Raw genomic sequence first — 21,105 nt, 5'->3', positions numbered from 1 at the left:
TATGTGGCTGCCCCTTAACCTGTCAGAATAGTGTTGAAGAAAATGTATTTGAGTCATAATAGATAATTTTCTTTATCCATTACTTTTGAACAATTTTGACCAATTTCGTTAGTCACTTCAGATACAGCTAGCTGGATTTTAAAGTAAGCATATTACCTGCTTAATTATGCATGTGGAACTAAAAATTTAAAGAAACTTTCTACAAGAAAAACTTGACTATCTTATGATGGTTTTAGCATTTGTACATAGGTGATGCTGGCCAGATCAGTCTATGGTTGATCTGGCACATAACTTCATGCTGGGTCAGGATGAAAGGCAGGTGTAGGAGGATGTGTTGGGAAGGAAGATTTATACAGTGAAAGCAGTGTGGATAGTGGACAGGACTGAAATTTTTCATGCTCTAAAGTAAATTATCACAGCAACTCTCTCCTTCATATGTTACTCGAACAGAATAGACATTCTAATGAAGGAGAAGGAGGATGATGAGTTCCTGAATCCTTCCAGTTTCCTATGACCTCTGAAAGATTAAAGAACTGGTGATAAATAAGATATTTTTAATGTTACCTCACTCATGTGCAAAACAGCACATACAAGAGAAAAGAAAGAAAGAGTAAAGAATGACATTCTGAGATGTTAAGGTATTATAGAAAAGATGGATATTGAAAGGATACGAGAGAGCATAGAGAGTAAAATGAAGGATACAAAATTAAAACAGAACGAGATGAAAGAATAGAGGAAGGGATTAGGTTAGTTTGTAGAATTTGACATTAGGAGAGTGTGCAGTTTTGCAAACATAGGGCTGTGTGATCAAGATGTTGCTTAACATCTTCATGGTTTATAGTGGGAAGCAGCTCAGATGTTTGAATTCCTTATGCATACCCTGCTCAAAGTTATGGTAATATAACATCCATCAAATCCCCTTTGCACCTTACCTTTCTTTTGTATTTTTATACACTTATTGTAATGCTTATGTACTGCCTCAAATTTTCATGAATATACATTGCTATAGTAGAGGCCTTACCATTTTCCTAGTCTCCCAGTAGATCATGTTACTCTCCTACACATCACCTGTCTCATCTCCGAGATGAAACTTTTGCTTTGATATAATTTTGGATGTCATACTATATATAACAAACACTGTTCTGTTTTAGATTACTCAGTTACAGTCTACAAAATAATTTGTTGTAATATTAAGCCTTGTTGAGCACCATTGCATTCTTGGATTTTTCTAGTTTACAAGTTTTTATACAATAAAATATTTCTTTTTAAGGTGTTATCACACAGTAGGATGCAAAAATGATTATCACAATTTTTTTTTTTCTCAAGGGTGCCTTAATGTGTGCTTGTGGAACGCCTCTCAGCTTAGGCACAGACACAGGGGGATCAATTCGTATTCCAGCATTCTTTTGTGGTATTTTTGGTCACAAACCAACAAGTGGTAAGTCTCTCGTCTCTCTCTCTCTCTCTCTCTCTCTCTCTCTCTCTCTCTCTCTCTCTCTCTCTCTCTCTCTCATCTTTTAAATGACAAAGTTCAAAGTAGAAGCAAACAAAATCTTGCCTAATTGAGAAAAAAGTTAAAGAAGGATAGGAACTTTGCTAATGACTTTAGAGTAAGGAGCATTATTTTATCAGAAGCCGATTAAAAGGAGTTCAAATGAAATATCTACAAATGGGCAGAAGTGAACCTGATGGAATTTAACAATGAGAAATACATGTGAATAAGTCCTACAGTGAGTAATAATACATGGTAACTCTACAGGCATAACAGAGAAAGTGATATAAACTTAAATGTGAAAGATAAGGTGTTATCATCATAAATGAAAAGCTAGGTTTCTGAAAACATATTGAGAAGTAAAGATTGTTGGGTGAATAATAAGTGGTATGACATTAGGAACTGTCATTACAGGAGATGGAACACTATTGACGAAAATGTCAATTAATTGTCATTAATGTTATGCTGAATTTGACTTCTCTCCCATACTCTATCAACACAGGTGTAGTGTCTATTCAAGGCTGCAATATTCATTTGGATAAAGAATGGAGTGAAATGCAGAGTCCAGGACCTCTCACCAGACATGCACAAGATTTGGCTCCTATCCTAACTGTTCTTGCTGGTGAAAATGTCAGCAAATTATCACTAGGAAAACATGTAAGTTTGGAGGTTGAGAGAATCACATAAACAGACCCCATTTGAAAATGTATGCGATATTGCCATATTCTGTGAATGAAATACTGTAGTAAGGGAAGAATTGGTAGAAATGTATTTCATATAGAACTTGAACATAAGATATGTAATTAGGAAATATTTCTTAATACAGTTTATTTTTCAACTAAGTCATAACCACATATACTTCAATTGCACAGAATGATCACTTAGCTGTCTATTTTATCCTCATTAATAACTACAATCATGATACCTTACAGCATTATTTCTTGTATTACATAAATAAACACTGTAGGTGCTCTCCCTTCACAATAGGTTGACCTTGGAACACTGCAGATCTTCACTATGGAGAATGACTGTAATAAAGTTTTGACAACCAGTGTCAGTTCCAGCTTAGTAGACATACAAAGAGCTGTTATTCAGCACTTTCAGCATACTTATGACTGCACAGTGCATAAGGTGAGGGTATTTTTTAGATATGAAATCCAATTATATAAGATGTTATTTTAAGTAGTGTCTGATATCTTCATTTTGTTATCACATCCACAAATTTCTTGACATTTCTTATTATTCTTAACTTTACTTATGAATTGAAGCAAATCATAAATGTTCCTCTACATACTTTACATGATAACCTGATTATGCTAGACAGTAGGTGCTCTAGTATTAATTTCTACCATTTTATGTCTTTACTGCACCCTGGGATATTACCATAATTGTATTGTGATATAGTGAATATTGTATATGTGTTGTTAAGGGTTTTACTTATTTTCTTCATTAAAGAAGAAAAAGTGCTTTTTATCTTTTGTAATTCCATGTATCAGTGTCATGTTTCTGTATTTTCCTGTCAAATAATGAAACATAAAGTCATACTTCTGTGATGAAAATCTACTTTCAGGAATGACAAAATTTTCTAATTGGAGATTATGTTATTCATCGTAAGTTCAGTATGTATATTTCATTTGACCTGTAACAGAAAATGGTAACATGATGAGGAAGTTGTCCTCCCACACCTATTTTCATGTCTTTTGGCTAATGTGGACAACAGGTACTGGATATTCTTGGCAAACTGCACTATTCATATGAAGCATCATTTTTGATAGTTCAGAAGTAGTATCCTATATTGTAACAATTATTGTGCTTTTGTGCAGTTTTTCCATCAAACATTTTTGACATGCAGGTTAGTGTATTGAAAAGAAACCTTTAATTCAGATTAGTGCAGTGAAGGAAATCATTCATCCTGATATAATTGCATGATTCTGCCCTGTACTGAAAGTTTTCCAACACATCTTACCACATTCATTTACCATGACCTAGAGGCATTACTGGTATCTCTTTTACCCAATTACCATACAAGCTTAGTTTTTTCTTCCACTTCCTTCTGATAATCTGTACAGTTAAGGCTGCTGTTAATACTTCCAGTCAGAATCTTTTTTTTTTTTTTTTTTTTTTTTTTTTTTTTTTTATACTTTGTCTCCCATATTTTATATGGCAGTACTTCACTTCTTATTTCATCATTCATTTAAACTGTCTTTTGTGCACAGCTGTCTTTTGTATAATTTGCACTCATTCTTTGGTACCAATAATAGCTTCCAGTAACCTCCACACCTAACCATCCAAACTTTGCATGTCACAGTCTTCTCTGTCCTTTTTATTGTGTCATTTCTCATTTTGTTTTAGGTAAAATTTACCTTAAAGATTTCCATATAGATATAGCAGAAAATGTTTCATTACTCAACAGAGATTTTACTGATATTATGCATTTGTTATGGCAAGGTGATCATCCCAGGAATGCGACGGTCTTTCCAAATATGGCAGGAAAAGTTCAGCGAGGAATATGGTGATGATACTCCAATGTTCCAGAAATTAGCAGATAACAAGGTCAGATAACAGAATGTTAATGAATGGCATAATAATATATCCTGAACCATGTGGCATTTCTTGGAGTTTCCTGGCACTACCTCGTTGATGCAGGGGATGGCAGTGTTGTTTCCTGTGGGGCAGGGTAGTGATGCTGTTTCCTGTGGGACGGGGTAGCGCCGGGAATGGATGAAGGCGAGTAAGTATGAATATGTACATGTGTATATGTATGTGTATGTATATGTTGATAGGTATTTATATTTATTAATTGGGAGGCAAGTTTGAATGGAGAAAAGCTGGAGGAAGTGAAGTGTTTTAGATATCTGGGAGTGGATTTGGCAGAGAATGGAACCATGGAAGCGGAAGTGAGTCACAGGGTGGGGGAGGAGGTGAAGGTACTGGGAGCATTGAAGAATGTGTGGAAGGTGAGAATGTTATCTCAGAGAGCAAAAATGGGTATGTTTGAAGAAATAGTGTTTCCAGCAATGTTATTTGGTTGCAAGGCATGGGCTATATGTACAGTTGCACGGAGGAGGGTGGATGTGTTGGAAATGAAATGTTTGAGAACAATATGTGGTGTGAGGTGGTTTGATCAAGTAAGTAGTGAAAGGGTAAGAGAGATGTATGGCAATAAAAAGAGTGTGGTTTAGAGAGCAGAAGAGGGTGTATTGAAATGGTTTGGCCACATGGAGAAAATGAGTGAAGAAAGATTGACAAAGAGAATATATGTGTCAGAGGTGGAGGGAACAAGAAGTGGGAAACCAAATTGGAGGTGGAAGAATGAAGTGATAAAGATTTTGAGCGATTGGGACCTGAACATACAGGAGGGTGAAAGGTGTGCAAGGAATAGAATGAATTGGAACAATGTGGTATGCTAGGGTCAATGTGCTGTCAGTGGATTGAACCAGGACATGTGAAGTGTCTGGGGTAAACCATGGAAAGGTCTGTGGGGCCTGGATGTGGAAAGGGACCTGTGGTTTTGGTGCATTACACATGACAGCTAGAGACTGAGTGTGAACGAATGTGGCCTATGTTGTCTTTTCCTGATGCTACCTCGCACGCGTGCGGTGGGGGTGCTGTTTCATGTGTGGTGGGGTGGCGACGGGAATGGATGGGGCAGCAAGTATGAGTGGGTCCATGTGTACATATGTATATGTTGAAATGTATAGGTATGTGTATGGCCATTTATGTATATACATAAGTATGTGGGTGGGTTGGGCCATTCTTTCGTCTGTTTCCTTGCGCTACCTCACAAACACGGGAGACAGCGAATGAGTGTAATAAATAAATAAATAAATAAATACTTATTATACTAGATTGCCATTTCCTGCGTCAACAAGGTAGCGCCAGAAAACCAATGAAGAATGGCCCATCCATTCATAGATGTACATAAATGCCCATACACAAACATATACATACATATAAAAAGACATATACACATTTACATATGAAAAGACATATACACATGTACATCCATTCCTGGCATTACCCTGCCCCACAGGAAACAGCATCACTACCCACTGCTTCAGTGAGGCAGCACCAGGAAAGTAGACAAAAAAGGCCACATTCGTTCACACTCAGTCTCTAGCTGTCATGTCACTCTATTCCTTGCACACCTCTCACCCTCTTGTATGTTCAGGCCTCAATCACTCAAAATCTTTTTCACTCCATCCTTCCACCTCCAATATGGTCTCCCGCTTCTCCTTGTTCCCTCCACCTCTGACATATATCCTCTTTTTCAATCTATCCTCACTCATTCTCTCCATGTGTCCAAACCATTTCAGCATACCCTCTTCTGCTCTCTCAACCACACTCTTTTTATTACCACACATCTCTCTTACCCTTTCATTTCATACATGATCAAACCATATGTATATCATCCCTGGGGATAGAGAAAAAATACTGCCCACATATTCCCTACATGTCCTTGAAGACATCAAAAAGGGGCAGGAGCAGGGTACTAGAATTCCTCTCCTCCTGTTTTTACTTTTCCAAAAGTAGGAACAGAAAAGGGGTCCAAAGTGAGGATTTTTCTCTATAAGGCTCGGTTATCTTCTTGATGCTACCTCACTAACGTGGGAAATAGCAGATATATATGAAAAAAAATGTTTGTGTGTGTGTCAGAAGTGGAGGGAACAGGGAGACCAAATTAGAGATGGAGTGAATTTTCAGTAAGGGGCCTGAGCAAGCAGGATGGTGAAGGGCGTGCAAAGGACTGAACCAAGGCAAGTGAAACATCCAAAGTAAACCATGGAAAGTTCTGTGGTGCCTGGATGTAGATATATGGAGCTGTGGTTTTGGTGTATTACATATGACAGCTCAAGAATGGATGTGAGTGGATATGGCCTTTCTTCAGTTGTTTCCAGAAGCTACCTTGCTAACACGGGAAACAGCAATCAAGTACGAATATATATTTGAAAAAAAAAGAAAGTGGTAAAGTGTGTGGTTCAGGTGTTTGCATAGAATATTTGGGAAACACTCAGATAAACGAATGGATTTATATATGCCATTTATGGATGTCAAGAAAGCATATGATAGGGTCGATTGAGATGCCTTGTGGAAGGTCTTAATATACTATGGTAAGCATTATATGCTAGCCCTACCTTTTGGCAAAATGGCATGAGCAGCAGTTAGAAGTAGTAGGTAAGAACATTTATGCAGGAGCATTTGGTAGAAGTAGTAGCATTATACAGTAGTCCTTAGGAGCTTCTGCAAACACTGTGCTAGACTTGCCCTCTGCCAGTGGCCTGTTAAGGGAGGGGCACTAAAGGGCTGAGAAGCAGCACTAGAGTTCATTAGGTATGGAGACTCTGTTGCCATGGCCACCCCTTTGAGGAAGTTCCAGTTGGAATAGGCATCAGAGATATAGGTAGATAGGAGGAAAGCTGCTTGAAGCAGTGAGAAATTCTTGTCAAGGGTGTAGGGCATGTGTACAAGTAAGAAGAAAGCAAATGGTTCCAAGTGAAGGTTGGTCTGTGGCACAGGTCATTCTCATCAAAGGGCCTCCAACTGCAAAATAGCCCACATTTCCCAGTTACTGGAAGCAGTGCAAACTTAGGCTGCAAGAACATCTGGAAGATCATGGGTAACACCAGGACTTTTTTTAGAAAGGATTCCTAGGGTAATCATAAAGATAATGAAATAGATATATATCAAGGTATTACCAGACTCCACCACCTCAAGGTTCCACCACAAGTGAAAATCGCTTTTAAAAAGGCTTTATCATTGGGAATACAAAATTGTCAGAAATTCTGACTCAAAAGGAGTCCACATTTCCTTGCCTCTGGAATTAGTAAACCCTTGGGCTGCAGGAGACTCTGGAAAAAGGTCTTAGGTAACACAAGGTCTCATAGGAAGGGGTAGTGGGCAATTGTAAATAAAATATTTTTTTCTTAGAAAGGGGTCCGGGGTAATTAAGATAAAATATGTATATTGAAAATGTGGTGTTACCAAACTACTCCTGTTTAAGGTTACAAAACAAGGGAAAATTCATCTTTAGTAAGGCTGTTTCATTGTCATTTTATGAATATAGTAGTCTTGTCAAACTTCTTAATTCAAAGGAGTCCATCCTGTTCCTTTTAATGAGTGCAGCACAGCATTGAAGCTGGAGGAGCCTTGGATGGGAATCCTGCGGTTGCATGTAATAATGTCAAGAATGTTTAGAATGTAGTTATCACTTAAGTTCATCATACAGCTCATTTTTAGCAGAAATATTTCGTAGAATGCATTGTTTACATAATATATAAAATCCAATTTCTAAAGATCCACTAAATTTAAATTTGAACTTTTTCCAGAATATCAGAGGGCAAATTTTCATACAAAAGTTCTATCTTAGGGAGAAATAAATGTGTGGACAGAAATCACACGAGCCATTTTGGGTCGTGCTCATCACACATTACCTTCACTGGCTCAGGCTGCCCTTGACAAGTTAGCAGGGGAAGTAAAGTTCCTCAAGGACCAGAAGAAAGTGTTTTTGGGTAAGGAAATCACACCTGTCTCAAGAACAGTCATCCAGTTGGAAACACAGTGGAAAACTTTACAAATGAGACTCCAGGTGGGTTTAAGATTTCAAATATTTGGTGTAGATTTCTCATGTATTTTACACCCTTACTCACCCTGACCATGTCATTGCTGAGAGCCCACCTTCCTGCTCTGGATCAAGTTGTGTATGTAGCAACGAAAGTTCTGCTTGTGATTGCCTATCCTTATGACATGTTTAAACATGCATATGTTCCACTGATATCTCTTGGGTTTGAGTTCTAAAAATTTTAGAAATAAGTTATGCTTATTGTAATGACTTCATTTGCTAGCCTGTAATGATATTCAAGCGTTGAATTATCCTTTGTGTGAGGATATGAAGTAGTCAGGAAAACTTTGGATAAGTGTATGGGGCCAGATTGTGGATGGGGGCTCTGGTTTTGGTGTATTATAAATTTCATCTAGAGAATGGATGTGAGCAAATGAGGCCATTTTTGTCTGTTCCTGGCACAACATTGCTAACACAAAAGAAGGAACAGAGAATGGGGCCAAGTGAGGATTTCCCTCAAAGGCTCAGCCCTCTGTCCTTAACGCTACCTCACTAATGCGGGAAGTGGCAAATAGTATAAAAAAAAGAAACATTGTAATCTACAGGTACGTAAGTGTGTGTGTGTGTGTGTGTGTGGGCATTTATGTATATACATGTGTGTGTGTGGGTGGGTTGGGCCATTCTTTTATCTGTTTCCTTGTGCTACCTCGCAGACGCGGGAGACAGCAACAAAGCAAAATAAAAAAAATAAATATATATCCGCTGCCAGATCCACTCCCAGATATCTAAAACACTTTACTTCCTCCAGTTTTTCTCCATTCAAACTTACCTCCCAATTGACTTGACCCTCAACCCTACTGTACCTAATAACCTTGCTCTTATTCACATTTACTCTTAACTTTCTTCTTTCACACACTTTACCAAACTCAGTCACCAGCTTCTGCAGTTTCTCACATGAATCAGCCACCAGCACTGTATCATCAGCAAACAACAACTGACTCACTTCCCAAGCTCTCTCATCCCCAACAGACTTCATACTTGCCCCTCTTTCCAAAACTCTTGCATTTACCTCCCTAACAACCCCATCCATAAACAAATTAAACAACCATGGAGACATCACACACCCCTGCCACAAACCTACATTCACTGAGAACCAATCACTTTCCTCTCTTCCTACACGTGCACATGCCTTACATCCTCGATAAAAACTTTTCACTGCTTCTAACAACTTGCCTCCCACACCATATATTCTTAAGACCTTCCACAGAGCATCTCTATCAACTCTATCATATGCCTTCTCCAGATCCATAAATGCTACATACAAATCCATTTGCTTTTCTAAGTATTTCTCACATACATTCTTCAAAGCAAACACCTGATCCACACATCCTCTACCACTTCTGAAACCACACTGCTCTTCCCCAATCTGATGCTCTGTACATGCCTTCACCCTCTCAATCAATACCCTCCCATATAATTTACCAGGAATACTCAACAAACTTATACCTCTGTAATTTGAGCACTCACTCTTATCCCCTTTGCCTTTGTACAATGGCACTATGCACGCATTCCGCCAATCCTCAGGCACCTCACCATGAGTCATACATACATTAAATAACCTTACCAACCAGTCAACAATACAGTCACCCCCTTTTTTAATAAATTCCACTGCAATACCATCCAAACCTGCTGCCTTGCCATGAGTCATACATACATTAAATAACCTTACCAACCAGTCAATAATACAGTCACCCCCTTTTTTAATAAATTCCACTGCAATACCATCCAAACCTGCTGCCTTGCCGGCTTTCATCTTCCGAGCCTTGAAGAATGTGTGGAAGTCGAGAACATTATCTCGGAAAGCAAAAATGGGTATGTTTGTAGGAATAGTGGTTCCAACAATGTTGTATGGTTGCGAGGCGTGGGCTATGGATAGAGTTGTGCGCAGGAGGATGGATGTGCTGGAAATGAGATGTTTGAGGACAATGTGTGGTGTGAGGTGGTTTGATCGAGTAAGTAACGTAAGGGTAAGAGAGATGTGTGGAAATAAAAAGAGCGTGGTTGAGAGAGCAGAAGAGGGTGTTTTGAAATGGTTTGGGCACATGGAGAGAATGAGTGAGGAAAGATTGACCAAGAGGATATATGTGTCGGAGGTGGAGGGAACGAGGAGAAGAGGGAGACCAAATTGGAGGTGGAAAGATGGAGTGAAAAAGATTTTGTGTGATCGGGGCCTGAACATGCAGGAGGGTGAAAGGAGGGCAAGGAATAGAGTGAATTGGAGCGATGTGGTATACAGGGTTTGACGTGCTGTCAGTGGATTGAATCAAGGCATGTGAAGCGTCTGGGGTAAACCATGGAAAGCTGTGTAGGTATGTATATTTGCGTGTGTGGACGTGTGTATGTACATGTGTATGGGGGGGGGGGGTTGGGCCATTTCTTTCGTCTGTTTCCTTGCGCTACCTCGCAAACGCGGGAGACAGCGACAAAGCATAAAAAAAAAAAAAAAAAAAAAAAAAAAAAAAAAATATATATATATATAATCAGTTGTTGTTCACTGATGTTATATCTCTAGTGGCTGATTTATGTGAGAAGCTGAAGTGGGTGACTGAGTTTGGAAAAGTGTGTGAAAGGAGAAAGTTGAGTAAAAGATGAACAAGAGCAAGGTTATTAGTTTCAGTAGTGTTGAGTGCTAAGTTAATAGGAATGTAAGTTTGATGGAGAGAAAAAATGGAGGAAATGAAGTGTTTTAGATATCTGGGTGTGGACACTAGCAGCGGATGGAACCATGGAAGCGGGTGAGTTACAGGGTGGGGGACGGGGCAAAGGTTCTGGGAGCGATGAAGAATGTGTGGAAGGAGAGAATGTTATCTCGGTGAGCAAATATGGGTATGTTTGAAGGAGTGGTAGTTCCAACAATGCTATCTGGTTGGGAGGCATGGGCTATAGATAGGGTTGTCTGGAGGAGGGTGGGTGTTAGAAATGAAATCTTTGAGGACATTATCTGGATGGGGTGGTTTGATCGAGAAATGAAAGGGTAAGAGAGATGTGTGGAAATAAAAGAATGTGGTTGAGAGAGCAGAAGAGGGTGTGGTGAAAGATTGACAAAGAGGATATATGTGTCAGAGGTGGAGGGAACAAGAAGCAGGAGACCAAATTTCTGCCTGCTGTTTCAAAAATTGCATGCCAAGTTCAGTAAGCATTGAGGCATTAGCAGGGGAACTCCCAGACACTCACTTCAACAATACCTCAGCAAGACAAAGGTAGATGATTCATTTTTTCATATTTCATACTTATGCATGCTGCACATCTTTAATTTTATAAGAATGTTTTTTTCTTTATGCATACAGTGGTAGCCAGGTTTTTTGGTAGCTGCAATTTAAGATTAATTTTACCTAGTCCAGTAAATAATGTGCTTTTACTAAACTATTAATAGTACAGTCTAAACATTAAGAAAAGAGAATTACAGTAAAAATTATTTAACTTCCTCTCACAGCGTCTGTTAGGGGAAACTGGTGTGCTCCTGTATCCAAGTCACTCAACATTGGCTCCTTACCACAGTGAATCATTTTTTCGCCCCTTGAATTTTACATACACAGCCATCTTTAATGCACTGGGATTTCCTGCAACTCAGGTGCCTCTTGGACTAGCTCCAAATGGTGTTCCACTTGGTGTACAGGTAAGAACCATTCATAAAATGTTTTATAGAAATATGAGGTAAACCGGTTGGCAATAAGAGCCATTCATAAACTTTTGAATAGAAATGAGTGAAAAAGATTTTGAGCAATTGGGGCATGAACAAATAGGAGGGTGAAAGGCGTGCACAGAATAGAGTGAATTGAAACAATGTTGTATACTGGGGTCAACATGCCATCAATGGACTGAACCAGGGCATGTGAGTCATCTGGGGTAAACCATGGAAAGGTCTGTGGGACCTGGATGTGGATGGGAAGACCAAATTGGAGGTGGAAGGATGGAGTGAAAAAGATTTTGAGCAGTTGGGACCTGAACATATAGGAGTGTGAAAGGCATGCAAGGAACAGAGTGAATTGGAACGATGTTGTATACCGGGTGTGACATGCTGTCAATAGATTGAACCAGAGCATGTGAAGCATCTGGGGTAAACCATGGAAAGATTTTTGGGGCCTGGATGTGGAAAGGGAGCTGTGGTTTCGATGCATTACACGACAGCTAGAGACTGAGTATGAACGAATGTGGCCTTTGTTGTCTTTTCCTTGCGCTATCTCGTGCGCATGTGGGGGAAGGGGGTTTTCATTTCATGTGTGGCGGGGTGGCGACGGGAATGAATAAAGGCAGCAAGTATGAATTATGTACATGTTTATATATGTATATTTTAGGGAGAATAAAAAGATTTTTTGGAAGGAGGTAAATAAAGTGCATAAGACAAGGGAACAAATGGGAACTTCAGTGAAGGGGGCTAATGGGGAGGTGATAACAAGTAGTGGTGACGTGAGGAGATGGAGTGAGTATTTTGAAGGTTTGTTGAATGTGTTTGATGATAGAGTGGCAGATATAGGGTGTTTTGGTCGAGATGGTGTGCAAAGTGAGAGGGTTAGGGAAAATGATTTAGTAAACAGAGAATAGTAAAAGCTTTGCGGAAGATGAAAGCCGGCAAGGCAGTGGGTTTGGATGGTATTGCAGTGGAATTTATTAAAAAAGGGGGTGCCTGTATTGTTGACTGGATGGTAAGGTTATTTAATGTATGTATGACTCATGGTGAGGTGCCTGAGGATTGGCAGAATGCTTGCATAGTGCCATTGTACAAAGGCAAAGGGGATAAAAGTGAGTGCTCAAATTACAGAGGCATAAATTTGTTGAGTATTCCTGGGAAATTATATGGGAGTGTATTGATTGAGAGGGTGAAGGCATGTACAGAGTATCAGATTGGGGAAGATCAGTGTGGTTTCAGAAGTGGTAAAGGATGTGTAGATCAGGTGTTTGCTTTGAAGAATGTATGTGAGAAATACTTAGAAAAGCAAATGGATTTGTATGTAGCATTTATGGATCTGGAGAAGGCATATGATAGAATTGATAGAGATGCTCTCTGGAAGGTATTAAGAATATATGGTGTGGAAGGCAAGTTGTTAGAGACAGTGAAAAGTTTTTATCGAGGATGTAAGGCATGTGTACGTGTAGGAAGAGAGGAAAGTGATTGGTTCTCAGTGAATGTAGGTTTGCGGCAGGGGTGTGTGATGTCTCTGTGGTTGTTTAATTTGTTTATTGATGGGGTTGTTAGGGAGGTGAATGCAAGAGTTTTGGAAAGAGGGGCAAGTATGCAGTCTGTTGTGGATGAGAGAGCTTGGGAAGTGAGTCAGTTGTTTTTCGCTGATGATGCAGCGCTGGTGGCTGATTCATGTGACAAACTGCAGAAGCTGGTGACTGAGTTTGGTAAAGTGTGTGAAAGAAGAAAGCTGAGAGTAAATGTGTATTAGAGCAAGGTTATTAGGTACAGTAGGGTTGAGGGACAAATCAATTGGGAGGTAAGTTTGAATGGAGAAAAACTGGAGGAAGTGAAGTGTTTTAGATATCTGGGAGTGGATTTGGCAGCAGATGGAACCATAGAAGTGAATCATAGGGTGGTGGAGGGGGCGAAAGTTCTGGGAGCGTTGAAGAATGTGTGGAAGTCAAGAACATTATCTCGGAAACCAAAAATGTGTATGTGTGAAGGAATACTGGTTCCAACAATGTTATATGGTTGCGAGGCGTGGGCTATGGATAGAGTTGTGCGGAGGAGGGTGGATGTGCTGGAAATGAGATGTTTGAGGACAATATGTGGTGTGAGGTAGTTTGATCGAGTAAGTAATAATAGGGTAAGAGAGATGTGTGGTAATAAAGAGTGTGGTTGAGAGAGCAGAAGAGTGTTTTGAAATGGTTTGGTCACATGCAGAGAATGAGTGAGGAAAGATTGACCAAAAGGATATGTGTCAGAGGTGGAGGGAATGAGAAGTGGGAGACCAAACTGGAGGTGGAAAGATGGAGTGAAAAAGATGATGAGTGATCGGGGCCTGAACATGCAGGAGGGTGAAAGGGGTGGAAGGAATAGAATGAATTGGAACGATGTGGTATACCGGGGTCGACATGCTGTCAATGGATTGAACCAGGGCATGTGAAGCGTATGGGGTAAACCATGGAAAGTTCTGTGGGGCCTGGATGTGGAAAGGGAGCTGTGGTTTCGGTGCATTATTACATGACAGCTAGAGACTGGGTGTAAACAAATGTGGCCTTTGTTGTCTTTTCGTAGCGCTACCTCGTGCACATGAGGGGGGGAGGGTGTTGTTATTTCATGTGTGGCGGGGTGGCCATGGGAATTAATAAAGGCAGACATTATGAATTATGTACATGTGTATATATGTATATGTCTGTGCGTGTATATATATGTATACATTGAGATGTATAGATATGTATATTTGCGTGTGTGGACGTGTATGTATATACATGTGTATGTGGGTGGGTTGGGCCATTCTTTCGTCTGTTTCCTTGCGCTACCTCGCTAACGCGGGAGACAGCGACAGAGTAAAATAAATAAATATATAATTTTTTTCATTTAACATGGGTTCATTCATCAAGTGATACCTGTTTTTCCAGTCACATGAGTTCCATATACAAAATGCTTCCAGTGCATCGAGCATCCATTACCACTCATTCCTCTTGCATCTTCTGGAAAATCTAAATCTCTGATAATTTCTCCTTACCTTCCATAGCCTCACTCTCTTCTTTGTATCTTCTACTATACCACTATATATTTTGTTGAACAGCTTATTATCTGCCATATGTTCTATGGCACTGAGAGAATTTGTCATGATGAAAGAAGTAAAAGATGAAGCATTAATATGAACAAAGTGAATGAAAGCCCAGTAACAAAATAATTGAAAATTAGGCAGATTAAAGGTAGAACATAGATATCAAAGAGGAGTGGCAGTAATATGGTGGAAACATTTTAAATCTTGATAAAAAAAGATCTGTGAAAGTACTCATTCATCAGCCTATACTATGTACTTTGCTGATGTATCATCAGTTTTAGATAAGGTCAGCATAGACTGGATTGATGTTACCCTAAACTGTGTTCATCATGCTATAGCAGTTTCAGTATACCTAGCTTGATCCCTACACAGGTAGTGGGTGGATTGTATCAAGACCATCTTACTATATCAGTAGCAGCAGACCTTGAGAGAGCTTTTGGAGGTTGGGTTTGTCCATCTAAGATTCTCTGAGTAAATTACAGATCAAAATAAGAGGGATAATGTTAACATACTACTAATGTTGTTGATACCCATTAATTTAGGTAGAATAATATGGCATATTATTGATTATTATTAAAAAGTAAATGGGCAAGATTTTGAGTACATTTTATGAATACTGTACTTTATAGAATATGAAGGATAGTAAACATTTTTGTTTGAATGACAATTTACTTTGAAATTACCCAACTAACGAGCATGTAAAAAATAATGTCGTGTCAGTAAACTGTTTCACCAGATTTTTTCCTCAATCTAACCCAAAACTAACAATGACACTGCATGTCTTACAAGTGTGAAAATACTTTTTTCATTGATCTATAATTCACATTCAAAATTCTTATTTTCAGGCACAACTGTTTTAATTTTATTTGCATTCATGTCAGATTTTCTTTTAGACATCCTAAAATTCCTTAACCATAAGTTACTCTTTTGGAAACGTTGTTTGAGGTAAGTGGTTTTGTCACATCACCTGGGTTACACAGGTCAGAAAAATGGAATAAACATGAAAATTGAGAATTCAATGAATTCCAAGGAGAAAGATCATGTAAAACTTTCTAAAAGGTGATGACCATTTTAATGTAAACCTTTACATGGGTCTCCAGTTTTTGCATAGTTACAAATCTCAATTGTAACTATGGAGAAATCTCAGGCATATCAATTATATGTTCATATGGCTGGGAAAACTCATCCCCAAGCCCCCTGAACTCCTAAACATCATCATCCAACCATAGAAAATCCAGTTGCAGTATCAAATTTGTCATGGGATCTAATTTTCTCCTCCAAGATGAACATCCTCTTCTTCCTTAGAAATACTTTAGCACAATATCATGATTTGTTACCACAGTTCTACATCACCCTGGATTACATTCATGAAAATTAGACAGTTGTCGTGTAATCTGCTCCATATGAATAGATACAAGCCAAGAGCAAGGGTGTTGGGGTCCTGTGCTGGCCTTCCTTAGCCTTACTACCACTAAAGTCACTCTTCACTGTCTCATTTCACATATTATTCTTAATCACATTCCTCATGAACTATGACATATGGTAACCTTGTCTCCTCATCACTTAGGTCATCCAATAATCTACACATTTTCCATAGGGTTACTGTATGCATGACCTGGGAGGTCAGTGTATGTGCATCTACACTGGTCATTGTTGGGTAACTGAGGATAGCCAAATTTTTCCAATGGAGACAGAAGAGCCCATTATTGGCTCCTAATGGTATGGTAAGTCACTTGGACAATTAAAGAGGGATGGAAAATTTAAATCATTGTGACACTGGTCACAATCCCTGATCAGACCATGTGACAATGGCCACAATTTATTTTGGTATATACTTTTCCTAGTTCAATAATGCTCCACTAACACTCCAATTTTCCAATGATATCAAAACTATCCTTTTCAAGATGAAAATTTAGTCCAACTTGCCTCAGCAAATCCTTTTGACCTATTGCAGCACCATGATTTTCTTACTAATGTCACCTTACCTCTTATATTTCCTGAATCATAACATTATCTTGCTAGAATCATAACATCTTGCTATTTCTGTATCACAAAACAAATGTGTGTGTGTGTTTCCAGGTGTTCAAGCCAGCTGTATTTTTTTCATACTTAATTGCCGTCTCCCATGTCAGTGAGATAGCACAAGGAAACAAGGATAGCAATGGAGACTATATATGGATTTTATATAATTTGTATAGTATTTAGATGAATTTAATGTTTTCTAATCACTCTCCTTAACTAGAAACTTTTTTAATTTTGTAATGGTCACCACATCAATAACTCTGATTAATCTTATGTAAAAAATTATTGAGTAACTCTTAACTCTAAAAGAGAGATTGGTACATACAATAAATAACAACCTCAGTATTGACAATATTTGTTTGACTAGTAGTGAATAAATTCTGTGCTTTTCAGAGCACAGTATAATTTAAGCATAGCAAGGCTAAATTTAAATTTCTCTTAGTGCAGCAATTAAGCCAAATCCATAGCACTGTTGCATTTCCTGGATAATTTGCAACTAAATGTTGTGTGTCAGCAAACTGTGCCTGTGATTACTCTCCGAGACGAGTCTTTCCATAGTTTTCATATCTCAAGGGCAGGTTAAAACCTCACCAACAGTCAGTCTTTGCCACAACTCCTGTGAGCTTTCTGCCTGTGTTCCGTCGAGAAAGGCCTTAACACAACTGGTGGATCAGCCACATTCTAGGGTTTACTTTTTGCACACAGCAAAGCTATGTAATGCTCTTTCTTCTTTCATCTCTCTTAAGTTTTCTATATTAAGACAGATTTATAAACACCTTCGGCGCTCAAATTTAGTGCCCCTGTATTGTGTAATCACACTTCATTTTCATTTATACCCATGATGGGGCAAGTTTTTGCTTGTCATGTTAACTACAGAATAGAAAAATGTTTGCAGTATGCAGTAATTTACATAAAGCTATAGCTAATCACAGTTTTAGTTTCTCTTTAGAAATGTTTAAGCCTCCACAAGTCGTTCTCATTACATTGTGCCAAAGTAATCTGTGCCAACATTTAGACTGAATCACTAACACCTACATGTCAAAGAAAATATTTAACTCAACCTCACTATCACCTCTGAGTAAATACTAATACCATTTTCCTTCTGCTGATAAGAAAAAGAAAAGCTTATGAGGTTTGATGATATCATGCAAAGCTGTTAGTATATAGGAAAAAAATCAAGAATTTTACGAATATTTTTTTACCAGCTGTATAGAATATTGAGGTAAACTATAAAAAAAGAGCCTCTATTCTAGCCAACTGTCAAGTCTTTCATATTCAGGAATGACTGCCCAGTTGGGAGATTCCTCATTCTCATTGAGCCAATGAAAGTCATCTATTTTGTTCCAATGGTTAGTATTCAAATCTAAGCCACTCTGAGAATAATGGTCCTCAAGCTCTGGGTAATGAAGGGTGTAAGGTGCAAACTGGACATTTTGACAGTTTTCTATTATAGCTGCACCAGTAACGTGCAAATAAAACTGGGTGTCCTTTGTGTCATGAATACGAACTTGCTGACAAGCAACCACAAACGTACAATCAGTGCAATCTTTAATGAATACTGATCTTGAAGTTGGCCCAACAATTATAGTACAGTTTTGAAGTGAATCCACTTGTAATGTACTAGGATTTCCAAGTGCTAAAATCTTGCAATCTAGTAGATTTTGCAGGTTCAACTGCCTGTTCTCCAACTCACTAGGTGATTTTGTAAGTGTTTGATTTGCCATATCCTTGAAGCCAAAGAAGTGCTTTTCAATCAGGTCTTCTAACGAGTTACTTGTCATCATAGAACTGCTATCAGTAGTATCTTTTTTGGTGTCTTTAGCTTTCTCACTTTTTTCTGTAATCTTTTTCTTTCCAAAGCCAAACTTTTTCTTTGGCTGCAGTTCCTGTAATTTATCTTGAACAATGTCATTTAAATCCTTCATCTCTTCCTGTGCTTTCTTGATTTGGAATGAAGCTAAAAACATTGAGGATTCATTCAAGAACTGCTGCATTTGTTGCATATCCCTCACTATATCATCAAAATAAATGACTAATTGTTCTTTGCTCACACTTCCTGCCTCATCAACCTTTCTTTCTATATCATTCTTCATTTGTTGGAAAGTTTCATGGAAGTAGTCAGCACTCTCAGATACAGCTGCCTGATTTTTCTTCTCCGAGCGCCTTTGCTCTGCTCTCTGTGCTAAGTCATCTGTTCTCTGCTTCATACGTTCTAGAAGACTGGCATGGGTGGAAGACTGAGTTGGATCCATTATAAACACTTAAGTGACTTATTGTGTTCAAAAAGTTAACCTACACAAATTCTAATTTACTAAATTATGTTCAATTTTCTAAACAGCTGAATACATATATATGTGTGTGTGTGTGTGTGTGTGTATATATATATATATATATATATATATATATCTACAGAAAAATACACTTAGTCTCAAGACGTTTTCTTCTGAACCAGTTCCTTTTCCCACTGTTCTCGAACTTTCTTTGCTGCTGCTTCTGGACTTTCACCCTCTGCAACCTTCTTCAAAACAGATGCAAAGGCAGCATTACGCTTCTGCGATGTTGTTTCATAGTCTAACTCATGTCTTTCTGGAAGTTCCTGATGATTGAAAATAATAGTTGAAAAAAAATTACACATCTCACAAAAAAGTAAAAATATACAAGTATACTTACTAATACACACAGAAAGATATGTGGTTTCAATACATAACACATGACAGCAGGAGAATGGATGTGAGCAAATGGGGCATTTGTTTGTTCCTGGCACTACCTCGCTAATGCAGGAAATGGGAAACAAGTATTAAAGAAAAAATTAGTAAATATATTTATTATTTCATTAATTATACTTAAACGCTGTTTCCCGCATCGGTAAACAGACAAAGAATGGCCCATCCACTCATTTACACATATATATACATATTCTTTCACCCCTATCCCTGGGGATAGGGGTGAAAGAATACTTCCCACGTATTCCTCGCGTGTCGTAGAAAGCGACTAGAGGGGACGGGAGCGGGGGGCCGGAAATCCTCCCCTCCTTGTATTAACTTTCTAAAATGGGAAACAGAAGAAGGAGTCACGCGGGGAGTGATCATCCTCCTCGAAGGCTCAGAGTGGGGTGCCTAAATGTGTGTGGATGTAACCAAGATGTGAAAAAAGGAGAGATAGGTAGTATGTTTGAGGAAAGGAACCTGGATGTTTTGGCTCTGAGTGAAACGAAGCTCAAGGGTAAAGGGGAAGAGTGGTTTGGAAATGTCTGGGGAGTGAAGTCAGGGGTTAGTGAGAGGACAAGAGCAAGGGAAGGAGTAGCAATACTCCTGAAACAGGAGTTGTGGGAGTATGTGATAGAATGTAAGAAAGTAAATTCTCGATTAATATGGGTAAAACTGAAAGTTGATGGAGAGAGGTGGGTGATTATTGGTGCATATGCACCTGGGCATGAGAAGAAAGATCATGAGAGGCAAGTGTTTTGGGAGCAGCTAAATGAGTGTGTTTGCGGTTTTGATGCACGAGACCGGGTTATAGTGATGGGTGATTTGAATGCAAAGGTGAGTAATGTGGCAGTTGAGGGAATAATTGGTATGCATGGGGTGTTCAGTGTTGTAAATGGAAATGGTGAAGAGCTTGTAGATTTATGTGCTGAAAAAGGACTGATGATTGGGAATACCTGGTTTAAAAAGCGAGATATACATAAGTATACTTATGTAAGTAGGAGAGATGGCCAGAGAGCGTTATTGGATTACGTGTTAATTGACAGGCGTGCGAAAGAGAGACTTTTGGATGTTAATGTGCTGAGAGGTGCAACTGGAGGGATGTCTGATCATTATCTTGTGGAGGCTAAGGTGAAGATTAGTATGGGTTTTCAGAAAAGAGGAGTGAATGTTGGGGTGAAGAAGGTGGTGAGAGTAAGTGAGCTTGGGAAGGAGACCTGTGTGGGGAAGTACCAGGAGAGACTGTGTACAGAATGGAAAAAGGTGAGAACAATGGAAGTAAGGGGAGTGGGGGAGGAATGGGATGTATTTAGGGAATCAGTGATGGATTGCGCAAAAGATGCTTGTGGCATGAGAAGAGTGGGAGGTGGGCTGTTTAGAAAGGGTAGTGAGTGGTGGGATGAAGAAGTAAGAGTATTAGTGAAAGAGAAGAGAGAGGCATTTGGACGATTTTTGCAGGGAAAAAATGCAATTGAGTGGGAGAAGTATAAAAGAAAGAGACAGGAGGTCAAGAGAAAGGTGCAAGAGGTGAAAAAAAGGGCAAATGAGAGTTGGGGTGAGAGACTATCA

The 21,105-nt window shown here is 38.9% G+C and overlaps 2 protein-coding genes across 18 annotated transcripts in view; one reads left to right on the top strand and one right to left on the bottom strand.

Moving 5' to 3' along the window:
- The window catches only part of LOC139760781 (fatty-acid amide hydrolase 2-B-like), a 34,960-nt gene extending 19,414 nt beyond the window's left edge, over nt 1-15,546 (top strand). For all 12 annotated transcript variants that reach the window (XM_071684363.1, XM_071684368.1, XM_071684367.1 and 9 more), the window contains 7 exons: nt 1,327-1,438; nt 1,995-2,149; nt 2,480-2,623; nt 3,941-4,045; nt 7,860-8,078; nt 11,545-11,727; nt 15,182-15,546. In XM_071684363.1, the coding sequence (XP_071540464.1) occupies nt 1,327-1,438; nt 1,995-2,149; nt 2,480-2,623; nt 3,941-4,045; nt 7,860-8,078; nt 11,545-11,727; nt 15,182-15,280 (1,017 nt within the window). In that variant the 3' untranslated portion in view covers nt 15,281-15,546. The remainder of the gene's footprint in view (nt 1-1,326; nt 1,439-1,994; nt 2,150-2,479; nt 2,624-3,940; nt 4,046-7,859; nt 8,079-11,544; nt 11,728-15,181) is intronic.
- Nucleotides 15,547-15,852: 306 nt separating this feature from the next.
- The window catches only part of LOC139760785 (tubulin-specific chaperone C-like), a 32,704-nt gene continuing 27,451 nt past the window's right edge, over nt 15,853-21,105 (bottom strand). For all 6 annotated transcript variants that reach the window (XM_071684375.1, XM_071684378.1, XM_071684380.1 and 3 more), the window contains one exon: nt 15,853-19,427. In XM_071684375.1, the coding sequence (XP_071540476.1) occupies nt 18,076-19,083 (1,008 nt within the window). In that variant the 5' untranslated portion in view covers nt 19,084-19,427 and the 3' untranslated portion in view covers nt 15,853-18,075. The remainder of the gene's footprint in view (nt 19,428-21,105) is intronic.

Source organism: Panulirus ornatus, chromosome 38 (genome assembly GCF_036320965.1).
Source record: "Panulirus ornatus isolate Po-2019 chromosome 38, ASM3632096v1, whole genome shotgun sequence".
Lineage (NCBI taxonomy): Eukaryota > Metazoa > Arthropoda > Malacostraca > Decapoda > Palinuridae > Panulirus > Panulirus ornatus.
This window is presented reverse-complemented; position numbering and strand designations above follow the sequence as displayed.